At 43.5% G+C, this 17,433-nt stretch overlaps 1 protein-coding gene across 1 annotated transcript in view; it reads right to left on the bottom strand.

Moving 5' to 3' along the window:
* Positions 1-800: 800 nt before the first annotated feature.
* LOC146351249 (uncharacterized) overlaps positions 801-17,433 on the bottom strand; it is a 42,459-nt gene continuing 25,826 nt past the window's right edge. The window contains exons 3-4 of the mRNA XM_084842011.1: positions 6,303-6,356; positions 801-1,040 (exon numbers count right to left, since the gene is read on the bottom strand). Of these exons, the coding sequence (XP_084698137.1) occupies positions 930-1,040; positions 6,303-6,356 (165 nt within the window). The 3' untranslated portion in view covers positions 801-929. The remainder of the gene's footprint in view (positions 1,041-6,302; positions 6,357-17,433) is intronic.

Raw genomic sequence — 17,433 nt, forward strand, 5'->3', positions numbered from 1 at the left:
CGTAAATCGTTACATAGCCTATCACGGGTGTGTGGGTTTTTTTCCTTTATTTTGTAATGGCGGCAGCAGCAGCCGGTCAGAAGACTGGCCGCCGCCCCCGCCGAACCGCCGCTGAACCGCCACCGGGACCCGCCGCCTAGAGGGACATTCACAGGAGGTAAGTCCCAACCAGGAGGGTGGCGGGGTGGTGGCAGAGAATTTCACCGCCAATTTCCCCGAGATTCGTGGAGAAATTCTCCGCCATCCCTAACCCCAGCTCGTTCTCAGCTTTAGCCTTCCTGACGCCATCCCTGCAATTCTGTGCTACCTGCCTGTACTCTCCTTTGTAGCTTGGCCTTCTTTCCACTTCCTATATGTGTCCTTTTTTGTTTTCAGGTCATTTCTAAGCTTTTTGTGAAGCCACATTGGCTTCTTCTGTTGTCTTCCACCTTTTCTTCTTGTTGGAATTGTTTGTAATTGTGCCTTGAGAATTTCCTTTTTTAAAAACTCCCAGTCCCACCCATCTTGAACTCATTTTCTCATTACAGTCACTTGCCATGGGACCTTACTGATCATTGTTCTGAGTTTATTAAAATTGGCTTTCCTAAAATCCAGGGTACACACTACACTCAGCTTTTGCTTCCTTTAGAACCAAAGAACTCAAGTATAACATGGTCACTTTCCCCCAGAGTTCCTGTAACTGCTACTTTATCCACTAAGTCCTCTCTGTTGGTTAGGCTAAAGTCAAGGATAGCCAGTCCTCTAGTTCCTTCCTTTACTTTCTGTAGGAGGAAGTTATCCACCACACAAGTCAGGAATTTCCTGGAGGGGCCATGTTTTGCAGAATTTATTTTGCAGAATACATTCCTCAATATGGTCCAGCTTCTCGGCACCCCTCCAGAAGCAATAAAGGCAATAACTTTGGCTTTAGACAGCTGTGGATGATGGTTTTATGATGGCTTTACATTATTGAAGCATCCCAAAGTAGTGCTTGGATCCAGAGGGAGACTCAGAAGCTTCACCTTGGACGGTGGGCAGCCATCAGAAGTAGAGTGCTGCACCTAGTAAGACAGACAATGGTCAAAGGAAATCGATAATCAGACTGTGCATAAAAGAGATTTATTGTTTAGCAAATGGATAGTGAAAATGTCAACTTTTAGCAAGGGCTAATGCTTGTAAGGGGGTTAGGCCAGCTGCATTTCTGTCTGGGTTTTTCATAGCTTGGGGAGGGGAGGGGGACTCATTGGGATGGGATTTTAGTCATTTAAAAGAAATAACTGAAATCATGGCTCATCTCAAACCAATGGGGGGGGGATTTTTAGTTTTCCTGTAGTAAAATAACCCTGAGAGGGGTTGCAGGGGCAGTCTTTGATATGAACAGATGGAAAGCCCAGTTGGTTGGCATGGCTCTGCCTTTCCTGAAGCCCCCATTCACTTCCTCCAGAAACAAAAGCTTTACCTTTGCAGTGTGAGTGTGTGTGTGTATGTGTGTGTAAGAAGTGGCGGGGAGGGCTAAGGATGCTTGGGGAATTCAGTCTTTATGAATTCCATAGGGATGGGGGAGAAATGTCTTCAGTTCTTATTTTATGTGAACATAGCCAAGTTTGCACTTTTGAACCACTATGTGAACCAAAATTCAGTTATCCTTTTTTTAAAAAATCACCCAATTTTGCAATGGAGTTTTCCAATTAAAAAATGCATACAAAACTGCATGTATTAGGGGAAATGATGTTCAAAAATGCATTATATTAGGAAGATTGCTTGCAAAAATGTGTATGCCAAGCAAAAATGCATGAATTAAGAGAAATGTATAGAATAATGTTTGTGAATGTTGTGAATTTTAAAAAAAATTCTCAAAGTTTGGGATGAACCCGAACTTAAGACTGGAGAAATTCTCAATGTTGAAGGCAAACTGAATTTAAGACTGGAAAAATGAAAAACTGGAAGAAGCTGAATTAAACTGACCAATTCATCCATCCCTAGAATTCTGACATGAACTGACCTCATCCACAGCTCCTGGACTAATGTGTTCATGAGAATGTAGTTACCCACCCGCTTTTATGCTTGCTAAATATTCCTACATAATTCTCAGCACAAAAGATATATCAAAGTACATTGAGAAATGGATATTTTGGGAGAAAAGATATTTAAAAATATGGTTTTAAATGTGTGTTTTTTAAAGGCAGGTTAATGTGGAAATGAGAGGGAGCAGGCTTATGAGTGAACACATACAAGAGCGAAACAAGCTGTAAAGAGGCTGCTTTGACCACATCTGCAGGGGGCTCACTTCCAAAAAAGGCTCTGCAAGGCCTCTCCTAGAAGGGAACCCTCCTCACCACCTGTTATCATGTCCCTTTCCATATGTTAAGACTTTTTTTCTTGGAGAAAAAAAAGTCTGGCATTGAGGACCTAGCAGCTGCAAGGTCAGGAGGATGTAAATCCCATTTTGAGTCATAATTATGAGTTAGCAAACAAGTATTAGAATGCAAAAGGGTTCAGGGCCAGTGGTTGAAACATGGTGTAGTTGGTATTAACACATCAGCAGTCTATCCAACACCCACTCCAGTTTCTGTGAAAGCAGTGGCACTTTTTGAAACCATGTGGTGGTGCTGGCTCATACAAATAACACTTCTATGGTGGCCCCTCACACATTGCCCCAAAAGAGAAAATGCGTCACCAAAAAGGAGGACAAAAAAGGACACAGATTTGCATACAATGTGCATATATAAATGTATACATATAGATGCAAATCTGGAAATAATGACTATAAGAGAAATAGAATACAATGCATCTCACCATAGTGGGGAAGGACCTGGTGACTTGTGTGCCTACTCAGTCTGTTGTCCAGGTGTAAAGAGCAACCTGCTCTCCCTTGCTATGGTTCTTAGCCTTTAAATTAGATGTGGACTGAACAGCCCTTCAAATAATTAAAAAAAAAACCGTCCTGAGACAGCCCTTCAAACAGAGGACTGTCCTCTGTAAAATGGGACACATGGCTGCCCTAAACACATCCAGATGATCCAGTTAGGCTTTAAGACTGGTGATGCTGCATATTCTCAGCATTTAATGATTAGTGATGCATGCCATTTTGACTTTTAGCTGATAGCCACTGGTTATGTTTTTGTTATTTTTGTATAGTTGTATCACTTATTGTTGTACACTTGGATAAGTTTTTTTTTTTTACTTGACAGTTGGTAAAGAAATATTTCTCAATGAATAAAAATAAATACATACACCTGGAGGCACTCACATGGGGGCTACTGGTCCAAAAGAAGAATGGTTTGATTTCAAGAGTCATAATAAATCCTATTCTGTTTTATATCGCATGGAAGCCTTGACCACACCAAAGCACTAATCAGCTGTTTCCATGAATTCTTTTATTTGCATTGATTCCTTCTGGTACAATCCTCCTGAGCTTCTAACCACTGAGCTCCAGGTTTATTCCAGTTCTCAATATTCTGTTGGAATACCTTGGCCACTTCTCTGGTTGTTTCTCTAGGCAGCCAACATGCTCCTCTGCCCCTGTAATTGTGCAGACTCTGAAGCCAAAATTACCTAAGGACTTTTGCAGTGCAGTCAGGAATATGACAGGAGATTAGATAGATGATAGATAGATAGATAGATAGATAGATAGATAGATAGATAGATGGCTAGCAGATGGAGGTCACTGTGCTCTAACAGATAAATCTGTTATATGGCCTTGACACACACAGGAACCTATGAGCCCTCTTAGAAGAACCTGGTGGGAAGCCAGAATTTTTCACTGACAAATGACAGCAATAAGATGGGCAATAGACACCTTAGAATACTGTTAAATGCAAACCAGTCAGAAACCATCTATCCTGGTCACCGCACAGACAACTTTAAACATCACCATAAGGAAGAGAAGTACCCGCCTTACCCTTGCTTGACCTTCACATTTTCACTAAGGCACTGCAGCTGTCTTACTGCCTCAATCTTCCTGCCCTTTGCATGGCAATAGGATGGCAGATTCAGGACTCCTAGACTTGTATGTTTTTCCTTCACCATAATTATGTTATACATTTCTGTACAACTCCTGAGCTGTATGGTGGCACTTGAGAGCTATGCTGCTGCTTTTCTTCTCATTCCACCATCAACAAACCAAATATTCCTGTCTGGAATGATCTGACCCTGCTAGGGAGCATCCCAGGGGCATTTTGGAGGAAGGGCTATGACTAGAAATTAGGGCTGTGCACTGCTTTGGCCTGAAGCCCAAGTTCCAAGCCAAAGTGGGATACTTCATGCCACTTCTGAGGTGAGGCGGGGCGGGGGGGCATAAAGTGGCATGAAATTGGTCAGGTTGCTCCAAAGTGTTTCAGTGACACTTCGAGTGATCTGGTAGTCCTGCCATGCCACTGCCGCCACCACCGCCACCACCCAGCCCCCAGCTCTTTAACTGGGTCATCGGGATGCATGGTACCTGTCTTCCTATTCCAGTTGCCATTTTTAAAATGGTGACTCCCTGTATTTCTAGAAATAGATCCTGTGGCCTTCAAGGCAGATCAGGGGATCCCTGCACAGCCCTACAAGAAAGAGATTAGATGGGCCTTTGGTTGGAGCTAGCAAGGCAATTCTTGTGTTCTTATGATAAAGGACACACACATTCTAAAGCACTCACCATATAATCTGGTGTGTGTGTGTGTGTGTGTGTGTGTCCCTTCCCTTCTCTCTCTCCTTCCAGCAAGCTTGTCTTTGATTCCAGAAGCTTCTCTTAAGACATGGCTGCTAACCTCTGCATTGTGCTCAGTTCTTACAGGGTCGACTGGCAATCTCTGCTGAGGGACAAGCCTTATCTCCCATGCATCCTTGGCTAACGTTGTCCTACATGGTGCATCAGTATATTTCCCCAGCTTCTGTTCTTCATCAAGGATGGATGAGAATTTCAATTAAATTCATATTTGATAATAATGTATTAAAATTCACAAATTTCTTCATATTTGGTACAGAAAGAACTTGAGATTTTTTTAAAAAATGAATGTAGGAGGAACCGAAAGTGAAAGGTATCTGTCTATTCAGGGTTGAATCCCCATATATTTATCCATGTTGATGCTGAATTATACTTGCCACCTCTTTTTTTCTGATAGGATCATCATCTTTAATACCTACGTGGTAGCAGGCACAACATGGTCTTCCCAATTCTGGGAATAGCTGTACCTATTGAATTTGGCCAGTGCAGACAGGTGACAATTTCATTTCAGTTCATTTTTTATAAGAATTTACCAAAATTCACAATTCTCTTCATATTCAGGATTAAAAGAACTTGAGAATTTAAAAAAAAAACTATGCAGAAGGAAGTGAAACCTTGATTTCTCCATCCATAGTCCTCATAGGCTATACCTTTTCTTCAGCCCAGAGTTCCAGTTGCTGCTTTGATTTTGATTTTGATTTTGTTAATCCAATTTTGAATATTTTTGTCAGTTTTGAATTGAATGTCCATGTTCTGTCAATTTACATAGAATGTATATCATTGTGTGTGTGTCTGTGTGTGTGCATGAGTTTTAATCACATGTTATTCTTGATAAGTGCTCTAATCTCATGGTACCCTGGATTCCTTCTTTATAGGTAACATTTTCTTCCTTTCTCATTTTATGCTGGTGTAGCATAGTGGTTAAGGACATTAACTAGGAAATCCTGAGTCCAAATCTCAGTCTAGACATGAATTCATTGGGTGGCCTTGGGCATTCACCATCTCTCAGCTTCAATACCCTACCTGTAATATGGGAACAATGCAAAATACTAGTCTATCTTAAAGGGTAGTTTAAGGCCTGCTGAGATTAGGGATGGTTCAGGTGACCCCTCCGCCCATGCATTCAAGGAATGCGGGGGGGGGGGTTGCAGGGCTGCATGGGCTAGCTCTGCTCCTGACCAGTGATATGCCCAGTGATCACACATCCCATCCATATACTCCTTGCACACGAGAAGGGGCTCTATATGTGTACCAGTGTACACACACAGAGAATGAGATCCTTTATGTGCAGGGGGATCCTGATTGGACAAGTATCCCTCCTCATGTAGAGGAACTCTATACACATACTTTGGTACAGATGTGGAGCCCATTCTCATGCATGGCAGGGGTGGCATGGCCATTGGGTATGTCTGTGTGGGAGGCAAGGCTAACCCACAATGTCTATACACCACTATACATTCCGTGAATATGTGTGTGTTGAGGGGAGGGGTATAATGTTTATGAAATCAGTTTTAAAGACTTAGTAAATAGGTTACATGGTGGTATTTTATTAGCATTAATATGATATTACATTCTGGTTTTCAAAACTGAAGGCCTAGCGGTGCTCAGAGTTTACCTTCACCCTTGATGGTTCTCCCTTAGTGACTTTCCCAGCAACTTCCTTTCCAAACTGAATAGGAGAAAACAAGAGATAAGGGATAGAAGACAGCTGAAGGGCAGGTTAAGCAGAGAAATCACAAATGATAAATCTGGTTTGTAAAAATCAACAAACATAATGCATATATATATATGTGTGTGTGTGCATGACAAACATACTATTGTAAATGGCCCAATTTGACATATTTTTCCACCTGAAAAATAGCATTCATATCAATACATGGTCTGGGCACAATGAATGATCTTGATGGGTCTCCATATTTGATAGACTCCAAAACATTTGATTTCTGAAATGTGGTCATTTGCCCTTATTTCTCAGCAAAATAACACTTCTGTTGCCTAAAGCCAGGGCCACATCAGCTGTGGATTTATTACATATCTTCTAAAAGGGTAACTTCTGACACCAGAATGCATAGGTACACATATCTGATGACTTCATAACACATCAGTGATAATGTGCATCCCCGTCATTTCACATTCCAAATCACATTAAGCTCCCAAGGCTCTTGATGAGATCATACAACAAGTTGTTGTTCCGGGAAATTACTAGGGATGAATGAGAAATTTGTTTCAGTTCATTTATGACCAGCAATTATCCCCTCTGCACCTGCTGAACCCAAATCCGAATGCAAGCACTGTTTGCAGTCAAAGCTCATACATTCCCAAGGTTATGATGCTGTTCGTGAAGGGAAAAATGTGTTCAAAAATGTATACATCATTCAAAAATGATGCATGTGTGCACAAACCCTCTTTAATCAATGGGAGAAGATTGCATACTTTTGAATGTGCACTCAAGTACACACCCAAGTACTTTGTGATTTTCATGCAAAAAAAGTGGGGTGGGGATGGGGAAGGTAGCAATCTGATACAGACACAAGACGAACTGAGTTTGGAATGTGAAATTCAGAAAACCTCGACAGGCTTGTGTTTGGCTGATTTCCATGTCCCCAGGAATTATTTCACCCATTCATTCCTTGTTTTTATTGACATATGGTGTCACAAGGAAGTCCACGCAGCTGTAGTAAGTGGACACTGTGTGGGGAAGAGAAGCATATATTATACATCAGAGCAGTATATAAGCACAAATGAATATGAGTTTCAATAAATTTACTCTCCCCAGAATTAGCTACGCATTGAGCATCCCCCATTATATTGCCTGTAAGCTTAGAGAAACCTTTTAAAAGAATCAGGGTAATTGTGTAATTCACACTTGGACTGCAAGTCTGATGGAGCTTGCAGTAATATTTAATGAAATATTACATTGTTTAAAGTGTTCCCATTGAAATATGCCCTTAATTGATTTCTGACCTGTGAAAAACACTGGAGAGAGGGGGAGAGAGAGAAAGAGAGAGAGGGAGAGGGAGAGAGAGAGGAGATAAGATATTAGTCAGATTCCTGTTTCAACTCCCAGGCCCCATTTTCTTTCCGTCGTGCACCTTTTTTCATAGAGAAACAATGTGACACTGACAAGCACAGCATGGAAGATGCCACAGGACTACTTAATAAAATAACCATGGTGGGAGTAAAATATAGAAGCTTTATTAACATGGTAAATAACATGGTGGATATAAAAGTAGGGAGGCCTCAACTCTAGCACATTGCCCACAGAGTTCCAATATGAGTGTAAATAGCTTTTACTATGAACATAATATAGGACATGTATTCTTTTGATCACGCTAGTCAGCACTACTCATTCTCTAGATCCAGGACATGTGGCTGCCTGCAGCCCCTGGCTGAATATGAAATTACATTTTTCTTCTTATGTCAAGCCACATACCCAGTTCTCTGCTCTGGTTCTTCAGGAATACAGCAACAAATGTCTGAAGAATCTTTGGATGTGTTAGTCTCATCATTTGCAATTCTACACAATTAGTCTATTCTGATTCAGAACACTCACTTGTATAAATGCAAGGGAATGCAGGCAGTTTCATACCCAAAGATCTGTTCCTTTTCATACTCTGTTGTTTTAGCATTTGATCATTGCAAATGTAATGTGTATGTTAATTATTATGTATGATGTCTTATCACTATGTCAATTATTTCACTAGCAAATTTATTGTTTAAAGTTGATTGGTTAGCCTAAGATGGAATACAAATGTGATGGATGGATGGATGGATGGATGGAGTCACAAGCAGAAATTAGGTGGTGCAACCTCACCCCATACAAAGTTGCCTGTGGAGCAGACAGCTGCCAGTGACACTAGCAAGTGATTCCCTCTGAATGGGAAAAGTCACTTGAATGGGTAGAGTCCAGTCCATATTAGGGATGTACGAAAGTCACTTACCGTTTCGCGGATCTGCTTCGCGGTGGGGGGGAGGCTCTCCGTCCCTCCACCCGGAGTCCTGCCCGGCTGGCTCCACTCCACGGGGATTCCGCAGAGCCACTGGTCAGCTCTGCCCGCAGCCAGACATCCAGCCGGACATCCATAAATAAAGGAATTTATGTTCCTTTTTGATTCGCCGTTTTAGCCTACGTAAATATTTACGTAGGCTAAAACGGCGAATCAAAGAGCCACTGAAACCTGAAGTGTCGCACCCCCACCCTCACGTGGCTGCGCAGCTGCACATTTAAATATAATGGTTAAAAAAAGGAGTAGTTAAGTGCCACAGTTTACTTCACTTTAACAGCCATGTTTCAGGGCACAGCAGATTTTTCCATTGGAGAAGTCCACAGTAAATTGTGCATGTACTGCAGCAGAAGCTAATTCGCAGCTGCAATGCTGCGTAGTTACGACGGAGTGAACATTGAAAGCAGTCCCATGTAGATGGCCCCCAGGCTGGAGTAGAGGTTCAGAAAGAATGATGTTTTCCACATTCTGGCCATGAATTGAGGATTCTTTTCAAGTGAAGGAGGACTATGATTGACTTCTGTGGACTTAATATTTCACTCTTGTATTGTCCAATAGGCATATTTCAGAATCATGACCAGTTATTAAGACCTAATGAATATAATTAAAATATTTATTTTACAATCTCTGTCTCTCTCTTTCATCCTTTCCTTCCCTCCTGTCAAGGTCAGACTACCCAAACATAAGCTTTTTGTTAAAATGGCATGGGACAAACCTGTTCATCTATATGAAATTAAAAAGGGATCAAAGCCAGGTCAATCTGCCTGTCTCTGTCCCTTTTTATCCTCATTCCATTTTTATTGTATTGTATTTTATTTTATATTACAATAGTCATTCATCTTCCTCAGAGACACACAACTCTGACAGCTGGGGTCTTGACTGCCAAAGCACTGCTGAAGTAGATATTTTCCTGAGTTTTGATCCACCCTTCATAGCTCACCAGTTACACAGGTTTTGATGGGGAAGCCAGGGACAGTGAGGTCATGCGAATAGGAGATGAGAGGAAAACAAGCAGAGGGGGAGATGCTGAAACTCCTGCAAGGAACTCCAGTTCCCACTGAAGAGGTCATTGTGTATTTGAATCATCTGCACTGCTCCATGACACATATATACACTCAGCCCAATGTAGAGATACTTGATAAAGAGGGTAACGAAGTGGAAAGATTGCTGCAAGAACAGAATAGGCCCTCCTCTCCTGGCCTCCCATGATGCACTATATTGTTGCCATGGTGATTTGAAAAATATTTGTTGTTGTTGTTGCTGTTTTGTAGGGTCTTCTCTATTCCTGTTAACCTTGACCTTTTGTGTGTGTGTTTTTATAAGAGATAAGGAATTCCATTTTTTCTTATCTGGTTGTGCCTGGCTGCCTGGCTGGCATTGATGAAGGCAAGAGGTGTACCAGGGACTGTCAGATTGTCTCAGTGTGTTTAGATTCCAAAGTGATAAGCAAAAGAAAATAAAGCAAGGGTGGTTAATTAAGGGCAATGCTAAAGAAGGTGTTTTCTTTTTCTTTTCTTTTTTCTTTCATTTTTTTCTTTCATTTTTTTTCTTTTTTGGCTGAATAATAAATTCTGTATGCTACAAGGAAAAAAGAAAAATTATTAAATGTATATGAGAACAGGAAATAAAGGTCAGGGTGATATGATAAGAAATGTGCCTGCAGTCAACTATGAAGATGGCTTGGGGACTAAGTGATGGGTATACAGGTTCAATTAAAAAGAAGCATGTGTTGCTATGGTCACAGTTTATATTTAATAAGCAGCAGAAGAGTAATTCCTGCTTGCTTTCCACAGATGAAGAACAGATTACCAATGGGAAACAACTATGATATGGAATCAATCAGGTAGGTTGAAGATTGAAAGGGTTTAATGACACTGACAACAAAAGGAATCTGGAACTAACAAGTCAAAGCTTAGAGCACCTGATGATGCATCCACAGGAAACAAAGGACAACATTCAATGCAGCAAATGGACCTTTTCATCCTTGGACATCCCTCTTGAAAACATGACTTTTGCTCCTCTATTGGCTGCCTGTCATGGAGCAGGAACACCCTGAGCTGCGAGTGGAAAGGAAAACAGGCAAAACAGGGTGCTTGCACTCTTTTTTTGCTCTTTGCTTCCTGTGGCCTTTTTCACTGCCACCAGATGGAAATCTTTTCCTCTGGCTACCTCCACCAAACAACCCTTAAAACCCTCTTTGGATCTGAGGTATCTACCTATGGTAGCGTAGGGGATGGCCCTATGTGTGGTGGATAACCCTCTGAAAGGAGACCACAAAATTTCAAATAACAAGGTTTAAATTTTACTGACGAAAAATATCAATAGGAAGAAGTTTTAAAATTTGAATGGATACACACAACACAGAATGGAATACATTTGAGCAATGAGGTAATAAAGCACCAAGGGATGAATGCATCCAATTAACATAACTAAACTGTGTCTCTATTTTATCCTGCTCCCTTATCCAAGCAATATCTTACTGTCATTGGTCTAACTCTCTCCATCAGTTCTCCAGTTCCAGTGTGACTCTTTCCTCTAGGACTCTGTGCTTCTTCCCTTCCTTCCCTCTCTCTTTTCCTCTCTCTGCCTCTCTGCCCATCTGTAATTTTGCCTTTTATCCATTAAAATGTTTTCCTTCCCAACATCAATCAATCAGGAGGATATTCTTGTTCATTTCTGCAAACTAAGTTTCTATTTCCACATTTAAAACTTTTCCAAATTTCTCTGACCTTCTGTTGAACCTTATAATCCCCTGGCTTCCTGAGCACAACTTGCGGACCACTACATTCTAACTAAACTTTTGACCTCTGTTAAGCTTTTGGTTGAAACTGACTAGCACACACACACACACACACACACACACAAAGATTTACACAGAATAACACACATAATAGTAGGGTTGGAAGGGGCCTATAAGACCATCGAGTCCAACCTCGACTTAAACCCATAATATCCAAAAAGTAATTAAATACCAAAAAATGAAGGGCAGCTTTCCTTAGCAACAGCACTAAACAAGTATATGTGTAGTGTATTTGGGGACAGTAACTCACAAAAGAAGAAGAAATAAGTATGGACAATGCACCAACAGAACTTTTCTTTAAGCAGAAGGAAACAATCTGTTTCGCCTGTGTAATTTCATGTGGAAGAAGAAACTACAAAAAGTTTAAGAAGAGGACTGGTGGGTATTGAGAGCTAGTTGATGGAAAATACTCATCATGGACTCTGAAACATGGTGCCCTGCTGTGGGGCCAAAGTCCACCCCCGCTCAATGACCACTTAAAAGGCAGCAGCAGCAGTCAATTCCATTCTATTCCTGCAGTTATGATAACTTTATAAGTGAGTTTAAAATACAAAACTGCACCTACTCAGAGTTGTTGTTGCTGTTGTTGTTTTTAAGTCAGGGTTGGCAAACAGTTTTGTTGTTGTTAGGATCCAGGGATGCAGAAGAAGTTTTTACATCTGGAATGGTGGTAGGGGTGAAGGGAAAGAGAAATGTTTGTTGTGTGCTTTACAATGGAGGTAATGCACATGCCCATCTAAAGCGGCAGGGGATAAGATCCAGGCTCTGAAATTATTTAGCTGCATCACTGCCTACTGTGTTACTCTTTCAGCATGTATCCCTATAACAAAATGTATATGAATGTATAAAAATTGATACACACCATTAGTCTGACACACCAAGATGGCACAACACAGGAGCAATTGTGGCCCAAGCTTCAGAGCCACTGCATGGATACTTGGGTGGCAGCACGAAGCAGGAGTTAGAATCGACGGATGGCACTGGGGCCCAGTTCAGCTGGACTCCTTGAGCTTTTTTCAGTAGCATAGGCAACAATGGTCTTTAAATTCCACACAGCTCCTTAAATTGCCTTTGTGCAGATCCTGGCCCAAGGCTCCCTGGAGCTCTTGCTTACTTGCAGAAATTCTCCTGACCCATCAGTCACTGGCAACTTGCTACATTTCATCTTCAAGTGTGTGTGTGTGGGGGGAAGAGTCATAAAAGATTTATTGAAACAAATGTCTCTTTCACTGGAGAGTGCGGTTTGATATGATCACCTTTTCATTTTGTCTTTCCCTCTCCTCCTGAGCTCACAATCTGAACAATTGGCCAGGCTTATTTGCCCATTCCCAGCCTGCCAAACCGTTTTCAAGAATAAGATCCATCTCTTCCTCGTCAAGGCTGCATTGTCTTCATATCCTTGGAGATCAGATGCCTCTGCTCCCTTTTATCACTTGAGCCACATGTGTTTTGATTGTAAACATCTTAGTAACACTCTTGTTAGCCCCTCAGATGTGAGATAATAAGGGTAGATAACATTTCTAGTGGTGATACTCATACCGCCACCTTACACTGAGCTTACAAGGAGCAGGCAAACTACATAGAATCATAGAATAATAGGGCTGGAAGGGGCCTACAAGGCCATCGAGTCCAACCCCTGCTCAATGCAGGAATCCAAGTCAGAGCATCCCTGACAAATGGCTGTCCAGCCTCGTCTTGAATGCCTCCAGTGTGGGAGAGCCCACCACCTCCCTAGGGGATTGATTCCATTGTCGTCTTGCTCTAACAGTCAGGAAGGTTTTATTGATGTTCAGCTGGAATCTGGTTTCCCGTAAATTGAGCCCATTATTGCGTGTCCTGCACTCTGGGATGATGGAGAAGAGATCCTGGCCTTCTTCTCTGTGATGACAACCTTTCAAGTACTTGAAGAGCGCTATCATATCTCCCCTCAGTCTTCCCTTCTCAAGGCTAAACATGACCAGTTCTTTCAGTTTCTCTTCATAGGGCTTTGTTACCAGTCCCCTGATCATCTTTCTTGCCCTCCTCTGAACCCTCTCCAGTTTGTCTGCATCCTTCTTAAAGTGTGGTGCCCAGAACTGGACACAGTACTCCAGATGAGGCCTAACCAGTGCTGAGTAGAGGGGAACTAGTACTTCCCGGGATTTGGAAGCTATGCTTCTATGAATGCAGCCCAAAAGAGCATTTGCCTTTTTTGCAGCCACAAAATATTGTTGGCTCATATTCAGCTTGTGATCTACAACAATTCCAAGATCCTTCTTGCTTGTAGTGTTGTTGAGCCACGTATCCCCCATCTTGTAACTGTGCATTTGGTTTCTTTTGCCTAGGTGCAGAACTTGGCATTATCCCTATTAAGTGTCATTCTGTTGTTTTCTGCCCAGTGCTCCAGGCTATCCAAATCACTTTGAATTTTGTTTCTGTCTTCCAAAGTATTAGCTATCCCGCCCAATTTTGTGTCATCTGCAAATCTGATCAGCATTCCCTGCACCTCCTCCCACGACGCTATTTGCCCACGACGCTATTTGAGTTCCCCTTTCTTTTCACTGTAATAGTCTACGTAAATATTTACGTAGACTAAGACAGCGAAAAATAAGGAACGCAAATGGAGGTGGCTGTAGCTGCCACCATTTGCATACGCTTTTTTTTTTTAACCTACCCAGACGTGATAAGCTATGTAAATACTTACTAAATGCTAATACTAGTACTAAATACTAATACTAAATACTTACGTAGCCTATCATGGCTAAATACAGGGATGCAAATGGCGGCAGCTACGGCAGCCGCCATTTGTGTCCCTGCAGGCTGCCCAGCGGCCAGATGTCCGGCTGCGGGCGGCCGGAGCCAGCCAGCGGCTCCCTGGCTTGGCCGTGGAGCGGACCAGCCAGGCAGGATTCTGGGGGGGAGGGACAGAGCACCTCCTCCCCCCCAGTGGAAACAGAACAGAATGGAAGGTAAGTGTTCCATCCATCCCTAGAGCTACCAAGCTCATCCTCCTGTATTTCTGTGCAGAGATATGTATTTTTCACATTCAGTGCAACCCCACCTCACTTTCTGTTCCTCCTGTTCTTTTTGAACAAGTTATATCCTTCAATTGCTGTATTCCAGTCATGCGAGTCATCCCACCAAGTCTCAGTTATACCTATCAAGTCATAATTTCCCTCAATACAAGAGTTCAAGTTCGTACTGTTTGTTTCCCATACTCTGGGCATTAGTATATAGTAGGGATGTCGAAGAATTTCTCCACGAAACTCCGGGAGGCCGAATGCCAACGCATTCGGCCCCCCGAAATTGGTGGAGAAATGGTCCGGCACCCCCCCCGCCACCCCCCGGGATGGGACTTACCTTGCGCGAATGTCCCTGGTGCTGGCGGCTCATGGCGGCAGTGCAGCGGCGGGGCGGCGGCGGCTGGTCTTCCGACCGGCCGCTGCCGCCACCGCCACCATTTCCCAGTAAAAAAAAACAACAACAACAAACATGATAGGCTACGTAACGATTTACGTAGCCTATCACGGCTAGATTTTCAAAAAACACCATGATAGGCTATGTAAATCCTTACGTAGCCTATCACGGCTGACTTGGGGGGGGGGAAGTGCGTATGCAAATGGTGGCGCCCATGGGTGCCGCCATTTGCGTTCCTTATTTGGGCACGTGTAGTCTACGTAAACATTTATGTAGACTACGGCGAAAATAAGGGGAACGCAAATAGCATTGCCCTTATTTTCACCGTAGTCTACGTAAATGTTTACGTAGACTTCACGTGCCCAAATAAGGAACGCAAATGGCAGCACCCATGGGCACTGCCATTTGCATATGCGCTTTATTTTTTTCCCCAAAGTCAGCCATGATAGGCTACGTAAGGATTTACGTAGCCTATCATGGCTGACTGCAGGGACGCAAATGGCGGCGGCTATGGCCACTGCCATTTGCGTCCCGGCAGGAGATGAGATTCGTGGCCGGAGGGATGGGGCGCCTCCCCCCCAGCCAGAATTTCAGCCGGAGGGACGGGGCGCCTCCCCCCGGCCAGAATTTTGGCGGGGAGGGATGGGGCGCCTCCCACCCCGCCCAGAATTTCGGGGGGAGGGATGGAGCGCCTCCCCCCCACCGCGAAGCAAGCTGCGGGATAAGGTAAGGGACTTTCGTCCATCCCTATTAAGACATCGAAGACCATGTGCTGCATAGTCTGGCTTTCTTCCTACATGTGTCTGAAGACTATTATTGGGTGCTATCAGAGCTGTTCTCTCCGTTGCAGTGCATGAGCCTACGTCCATTGTTACCCCCAACATTACATCTCCCTTCCCCATAGGATTCAGTTTAAAGCCCTCCTGATGAAGTTCTTCATGCTGTGGCCAAATACATTCTTCCCAGCCACTGTGAGGTGCAACCCATCCCTTGTCAACAGCTCATCTTCCAGGAAGTATAGCCCGTGGTCCCAGAATCCACATCTCTCTCGTCGGCACCACCTTCATAGACAGTCATTCACCCAGAGTATTTTTCGTTCCCTTTCTATCCCTCTTCTAACTCCTGTAAGGATGGATGAGAAAACTATCTGGGCCCCAAAGTTCTTGAGTTTCCTTCCCAAAGCTTCAAAGTCTGACGTGATTTCTTCGTAGCTCCACTTGGCGGTATCATTTGTTCCCACATGGATGAGAAGAAAGGGATACCTATCAGTGGGCTTTATGAGTGCAGGCAACCTTTCAGTCACATCTCAATTTGTGTGACAGAGCGTGGATAGCAGACTTGGTGGACGCGCGACACCAACGCAGAAAGCGGCGCCAAATGGAGGGTGCAGAAAGGAGGCGTAGTGCCCAGTTGGTGTGCAAACAACAGCTGCGCCCAGAGGATCCAAGGGAAAAGGGGAGGGACTATCCCTAGTCCTTAAGTTCAGGGGTCTGCCAGTAATTCCCTTTCGAACAGGGACCAACTGTTCCAACTTAGGGCATAGGTACTGTGCTGCTCAGATCTAGTTGCAAACAGTAGAGTTGTTAAGTTGTAAAAGAAGAATAAAGCTTTGAAAGGAATCCCTTTGTCTGTGTCTGGACTTAGCTACTGGATTAGACTGAGAGAGGCCTCCAAGGAGCCCTTGACAGCAGTATCCTCTACTCCATTTTTCTTCACCTCAGCATTTTCCACTGCCTCAGCTTGCTGTTGCTCTTCAAGCTTCTGGTCTTCCCTTTGCTGCTGTAGTTCCCCCATTCTGTCCAAGAACTCTTTGTGTTCTCTTATTCCCCGGAGGGTCGACAGTCTCCGCTCCAGTCCACTTACTTTTTCTTCCAGCAGCGTGATCAACTTGCACCTGTTGCAGGTGTAGGCCATGTTGTTCTCAGGCAAGAAAACAAACATGGCACACACCTTGCAGGTCACCACCACAGGAGAGTCTTGTCCTTCCATAGCCTCTTTTCCCTTTTTGTGTCTAGCTTTGTGATTGTTCTAGACTAGCCTGCACCTGCTCCTCTACTCAGTAGAGGTTAAAAGCAGAGTCCCACTGGTGTGGAAGTGTGTGTTACAAGACAAATAAATGAAAAAAAGTTAGTTAAAAAATAAAATGAAATGAAAAAATGAAAAAAAATTAGGGGCCTCCCCCTTGACCTCCCCTTCCGAACGCCCCTGGCCAACTCCTGTTTGCTCCCCTTGGTCGCTCACTCTCTGGGAGCTTGCTTGCTTCTGTAGTCCCTGGACCAGCTGGAGCAGCTTGCTCTGCTCTGCTCTGCTCAGCTGGGAGGCAGGAAACAGACTGAAGCTTCCCACCCGCTCAGCTGCTGGGAGTACTCAGGCCACACATCCCCAATTCAGTTGGAGCACTCAGAAGCACCTGGTGAGCTCACAGCCACTCGGAAGGATAAAGGCAGCCCCCTGGGCTTCCTGCAGCCCACTTACCTCTTAGCCTCTGTCTCCTTTGTCTCCTTTGTCTCCTTTGTCTCTTCTACCACTGCAACTCCCCTGGCCAA

Source organism: Heloderma suspectum, chromosome 3, assembly GCF_057233095.1.
Source record: "Heloderma suspectum isolate Gila_16-S chromosome 3, 16-S_ref, whole genome shotgun sequence".
Classification (NCBI taxonomy): domain Eukaryota; kingdom Metazoa; phylum Chordata; class Lepidosauria; order Squamata; family Helodermatidae; genus Heloderma; species Heloderma suspectum.